Source organism: Pseudorca crassidens, chromosome 17, assembly GCF_039906515.1.
Source record: "Pseudorca crassidens isolate mPseCra1 chromosome 17, mPseCra1.hap1, whole genome shotgun sequence".
NCBI lineage: Eukaryota > Metazoa > Chordata > Mammalia > Artiodactyla > Delphinidae > Pseudorca > Pseudorca crassidens.
In genome coordinates, this window is record NC_090312.1 from 80771345 (window position 1) to 80777080 (window position 5736).

The window sequence follows — 5736 nt, forward strand, 5'->3', positions numbered from 1 at the left end:
CTGACCCAGGTTATCAGTCATTTCCCCTAATATCCACGTGAGTTAACTCAGAAGAGTTACCCGTTTGTTTAGAGCACGAGTGATTCGGTTTGTACGGGAAGAAGCTTTGCAGGGTAGACTCCACAAGCACAGGAGTCGTTCTGACTCCTTAGAAGCCGGCGGTCGGCGAACCAGGACGGAGGAGTTTGTGGAGTTTTAGGCCAGGTCGCAGTCTCCCCATCATCCCCGCCAGGTGCCCTGAGGACCGCGGCTGCGCCTCGCCCGACGGCGCTCTGACTCCGCCGGGCCAACAGGGAGCGCGCGCGGCCGCACCTGGCCGCCCCTCTGCTCGCGCCTCCGCCTTAGAGCCCGCCAGGCGATTCCTCTTCCGGGGCAGCGCGGAGGGGCGTGCGGGACCCGGATGCAGACGCGAGCGCGGCTATATAAGGGCCCGGCAGGCCGCACGCGTTCCTCTTGGAGGAAGACGCGGTAGCAGCTGTCGGGGAGTTTCGGGCTTCTCTCTCCGGCCCCCGCTCCTGACTCACCGCTGTTCGCTCTCGCGGAGGAACAAGTCGGTCAGGAAGCCGCACCGCAGCCATGGTGAGTCGAGGGCGTCCCGGTCGGATCTCGGGGGGTGGGTGTGGGGGGTGCCGGGCTGGCGGGAGGAGACGGGACTCGCTTGTCCGGGGAAGGGGGCTGGTGAGCGCGCTCGTACCCGGGAGGTGATAGGCTGCCTCCAAGGTGCCTCTTTATCTTCTCACCTGTGGGGCAACAGGCTTTTAAAGACACCGGAAAGACTCCCGTGGAGCCCGAGGTGGCGATCCACCGGATTCGGATCACTCTCACCAGCCGCAACGTGAAGTCGCTGGAGAAGGGTCAGTGCGGTGGCTCCGGGGGCGGGGGACGGGCTCTGGCGGGAGCAGCGGCGAGCTGGGCTTGTGAGGCTCGAGGAGGCCGAGCAAGGACGGCCCCTCGGCGTGGACCGCGCCTTCCCCCCGCCGCTGGCGATGAGGAGATGCTTACTGGGTTGAGTTGCGGTGATAGTCGCGTACGCTATTCTGAGCCGGCGGCCTTGGAGGCCGGTAAGGCCGCCCCTGTCGTGAGCGAGGGCCCAGACGCTTTTCCCCGCTTGTAGTGTGTGCCGACCTGATCAGAGGCGCGAAGGAGAAGAACCTCAAGGTGAAGGGGCCGGTGCGGATGCCCACCAAGGTGAGAGCCTTGGCGCTCCGGGGCGCGGGGGGCCGCCGGGCGGCTTCGGGCCTAGCGCGCAGCCCTGCTGTTTGGAGCGCCCCGCCGGGGGGTTGCGGAGCGCGGCGCTCCCGCAGCCTGGGTGCCTGGTGTCCTCTGTCTTCTGCTGCAGACCCTGAGAATAACGACGAGGAAAACCCCCTGCGGGGAAGGTTCTAAGACTTGGGACCGTTTCCAGATGAGGATCCACAAGCGCCTCATTGACCTGCACAGCCCTTCCGAGATCGTCAAGCAGATCACTTCCATCAGCATCGAGCCCGGGGTCGAGGTGGAAGTCACCATTGCAGATGCTTGAGCCAGCGGCTCTAATAAATTGATAATCGGCCGTTAAGCTTCGTGGGCTCTCATTCCTGACCTTGACGGGCCTTAGGGAGGGAGTCGTACTCCGGAATTCATTGCACCTTGTAGCAGGGTGACGAGAAGTAGGTGGGTAGCCTGGGTTCCGCTCTTCCTCGTTGCATCTTGCAGGGCCCACTGAGTCAGTTTGCACGTGACGTTTGAACGCTGAACTGCATTAGCTACAGAACGTGTGAGACCTTGCGTTGGAGGTGAGTACGCACAGCTCTGGCCGCCTGTGGGAGCCCTTCCCAGGAACACGTGTCTGCGTTCTACTCTGGGAGACCTGACTTGATAGATACGGGGTACTGTCAAAAGTTTCTGGGGCGATTCTCGCGTGTACAGCCATGGTTAAGAGCCTGACGCACTGGAGGACAAGTAGCTCGGGGAAGGTAACACCTTAGGTTTCCAGCCCCGGCTCTGCCCGGTGGTCATGGCTCCTTTTAAACTTGGCAGATTTCGAAATGTTTTTGAAACTTTGTTAATTTTATAGACGCCGGTGCCTTGATATTTTAGATTAGAATAGAAACGATCCCAGTGCTTAGATTAATGTTAGGTTACATCTGTAGACGAGCTTTACATAATCTTCCTGGAATTATTTTTCACTGAATGTACGTAGGTCGTCCAGTAGGAGGCTACATTAACGTGTAGTTTGCACATAGACATTAGCTTCATAAATTTACGTCAGCCTTAGGCCCGAAAAGCACATCGCATAGGTCACGTTCCGTTTATTCAGGCCCCCGTTGGCACAGTAGCGGATGACACTGCTTAACTACCGGGCTCTGCTTACGTGTTACATCTTCTTGAATGTTCCCATTGTGTAGATATAGGAACTGGTTTTGAGGTTAAACTTGCCCGGCGTCCTAGGCTTAATAGCATAGCTGAGATTTCAGTGGGCCCATGGGTTGAGAATCCATCTTGATGTCCCATTAAAAGTATTAAATTTTTGCTATTAGTTTATAATCTGATGGATTTGCTAAATACGTGTTTTTCTGTTAGAGAAAATTTCAAGAAGTATCTCTGACAAGTATATAAGCATTTTACAAATGATAAAATTCTCCTCAGAAAATGTCCTCCCATTTGCTACTCTTAGTAGAATCACAGTAATGAGATTCCCGCCTTTCCTCTGGGCTGGGGTCTAGTCCACTTTGGACTGCCTTGTCCACTGGCTTCAGTTACCATCTGTGCAGTGTTCAGATTTCTGTATACATCCGGCTGTGTGCCACGCACCAGCACCTCAGCGCCCACAGACCCTCCTGTTCTGTCTTCTCTCCCAGTGCCTGGCCACCACGCGCCACACAGCCGCTCAGAATGGCTCTTCTCATCCCTTAACCCTCCCCCTGCTGTTCTTTCCAACGTCCAGGTCCTTTTGATTCTAATTTTTTCTCTTAGCAGGTCTCCACAAAATACGGGATTTTGAAAAGGGATTTCAGTGGCGCAGAACCTGGGAAGAACTATGCTAAGGTTAACCATTTGTAACAGCATTAAGCCAGATCATCAACTTTTATTAAACTAATTAGCTTGGGGAAACAGGAAGAATTGAAGTTTCATTGTAACTGTTCTATAGACATTGGGCTGTAAAGACTTCAGTAAGAGTTAGACAGGAGTCTGGTTCGGTTCCTGAGGCCAGCGGCGATCCATTCTCCTTTCCTAGAGAAGCTGGTGTTCTCAGTTTAACTCTAGAAGTTGGGAAGAAAATAATCAGCCTGGCAGCGAAACTACTAACTTGTCCTCTAGCCCAATTTTCAGGATTCTTTGCACTAGAAGTGCAAAGAGAGCTGTTATGGTAGTGGTTAAGATCATTTTAACATTCAAGTACCTGGTAATGTGTGGCCCCAGATGGGAATTCCAGCAAGCTTGTTTCAGTACTCTTAAGTGTATTGCAACTCAGAAGTCTTTGGAATATGTGATCAATATCCTGAGAACTGGTTGTAAAAAGATCTCAGTTCTGTGAAAACTAAGCTACTTACGGCTAAAGAGTAGATTATTGTGCAAAATGTGCCATCATTAAGTCAGAAGGTATTGAAAGAACAGCCTAAAGGCTTTCATACAGTTCTGGAGTTTAGCCGATGGCATGCCAAAGTGACTGATGCTTCACAAATTGTAATTTATCACACTCAAATAGTTGGAGTTGTATTTAAGCTGTAAGCAATACTTAGGGCCTTTAATACAGCTAAAATACGGCACTTAAGATTTGGGGAACTATTATCTTCAATCCCTTAAACACTCAGAATGCCTGCTTGGAAATAAAACCCCTACAGGGCCTTTGAGTGTTACTAGTAGCAAACCAAAGTAAAGGTAGTTTACGTAGTGGCGACGATGCCAGTGATTCTGTGTCGTAGGCCAGCTTGTATGGTTTAGGGAGGGAGAGGAAGGTTGAAAATGGGAGGCCTCTGCGGTCCTTACCTCATTCCCTTTAGGGTCACAGAGTACTTCTCTTCTAGACATGGTGGCTACACGAAACGTGGCAGGAACATAAGGCTGTGCGTTGCTAGATCAGATTTTTTCACCTGACATCCCTAAGTATGTATGTTCAGGATCTGGGATGTCAAGTGAATGGGCAGGAGTGTAGCATTCTTGGCCATGCTGTCAAATCTGTTCCAAACGTAATTGCCTGGATATGTGGGCTTGATAAGGTACCTCTTGGAGCCTCAGTTATCATGTGCAAAATGAAGGTACTTGTATCTGTCTCGAGGGTGTGTTGGGTGTTCCTTTGTCTCTCTGGGAGACATTTTCCAAAAAAACGAAGACTGGTTTGCCAAGTGCATAGATTTCTCCCACGGGGACCTTGATTCCCCCAGGATATGTGGTACACTGCTGACAGTGGTATTGGTCATATTACTTACAAGGGCATTTTGAGAAGTGTACTTGAATCCCCAGGGGCCTGGCCTTTCTGACTGCATCCTTCTTCACCAAAAAAGTGACTAGGCTGGTCTAACTCTACCGGAGAACCTGGCAGCGCCAAAATTTCAGCCTTTTGAAAGTAAGGAGCTAAGTCAGATCTTAACTTCCTTCATTCTCTGAACAGTATATTTCACTTTCTTAGCAAATTAAACTTGCAGAATGAAAGAACTTGATCCTTCTGTACATTCTGTCCTATAAAGTGCTTTTCTTTATATAGAACCCATCCCAAAAGGTATTGTTAATACTATATTCAGAACTTTTCACGTGAATATAGTGTATGTGATTTTTATCTATCTCCTCTTAGCTATATAAAATCTATATCTCCTTTTTAAGAATACAAATGAGAATACTGAACATTCTGTAAATTATTTTTGTCTTTATGTATCTGGGATGTGTTTCTATATCTGCACATAGCTCATTTCTTTCAGTGAGTACTGCATTGTGTGAGTGCACCTTATTCATTTAACTGCACTCTTGATGGACTTAATAGACACTTCCCGCTTTTTTGCTATTAAAAGCACTTCAGTAAATACGTTTTTAATATTTGTTCACTTGTACAACTATGTAACATACGTTCCTGGAAGTTGAATTTCTGAATTTTGCTTGAATTGTAGATATTTATATATAGTGGCTGATATAAAAGAATTAGTCAGGTATTAAAGAACATTTACTGTCGGTGTGTATATGAATGTTTTTCTAGGTTAGATAAAAGAAACTTTAAGATACTATCAAATGGATGCCCTCAAATGACTGCCCATTTATATTCCTACCAGTAGTGGAAACGCAGTGACGTCCATCTGCTGGACAAAGACAATCTCATGATTTTAGCTTTGCCCTCCATTTGTTCACTTTCTCTTTCTGAGGCGCCTATTGACTGGATAACCCTTCTGGAGGTCCTGTGTGTCGCTTTCTTTCATATGCTCTTTTAGTCTTTTATTGTGTGGGACATTTCTTGGACTTTCTCACCTAGCACTTTCATTGATTTTTTTCATGTTGTCAATTTTTTTAAAAAAATTCCCTTATTCTGGAAAATTTCAAACGTATGCAGAAGTAGAGGGAATGGTATAATGAACCCAGTCAGCTTTAAGAATTGTCAGCTGATGCCAGTCTTATTTCATGTATAACTCCATCCTCTCCCCCAATCAACCCTCAAACTATTTTGAACTTAATCCCAGACATATTTTTGATGCACATTTATTTTTCAGTGTATTCACTTCGAAAACATAAGGACTCTTCTTTTTTTTTTTTTAACGGTTCAGTAGTGTTGAG

The 5736-nt window shown here is 48.1% G+C and overlaps 1 protein-coding gene and 1 non-coding gene across 2 annotated transcripts; both read left to right on the forward strand.

The window, feature by feature from the left end:
• The first annotated feature begins 419 nt into the window (after positions 1-419).
• On the forward strand, positions 420-1558 carry RPS20 (ribosomal protein S20). Its single transcript, XM_067712312.1, has 4 exons — positions 420-579; positions 755-854; positions 1115-1188; positions 1340-1558. Exons 1-4 carry the CDS (start codon positions 577-579, stop codon positions 1520-1522), a joined length of 360 nt encoding a protein of 119 aa, XP_067568413.1. The 5' UTR covers positions 420-576; the 3' UTR covers positions 1523-1558.
• On the forward strand, positions 982-1048 carry LOC137210816 (small nucleolar RNA U54). Its single transcript, XR_010936743.1, has one exon. It is a non-coding gene; the product is annotated as a small nucleolar RNA U54 (small nucleolar RNA).
• Positions 1559-5736: the final 4178 nt, after the last annotated feature.

Excerpts from the sequence above, each read along its gene's own strand:
- RPS20 (XM_067712312.1), top strand. Across the intron at positions 855-1,114 it reads CGTGAAGTCGCTGGAGAAGG|TGTGTGCCGACCTGATCAGA; the intron begins GTCAGTGCGGTG and ends CCCCGCTTGTAG. Across the intron at positions 1,189-1,339 it reads CGGTGCGGATGCCCACCAAG|ACCCTGAGAATAACGACGAG; the intron begins GTGAGAGCCTTG and ends CTTCTGCTGCAG.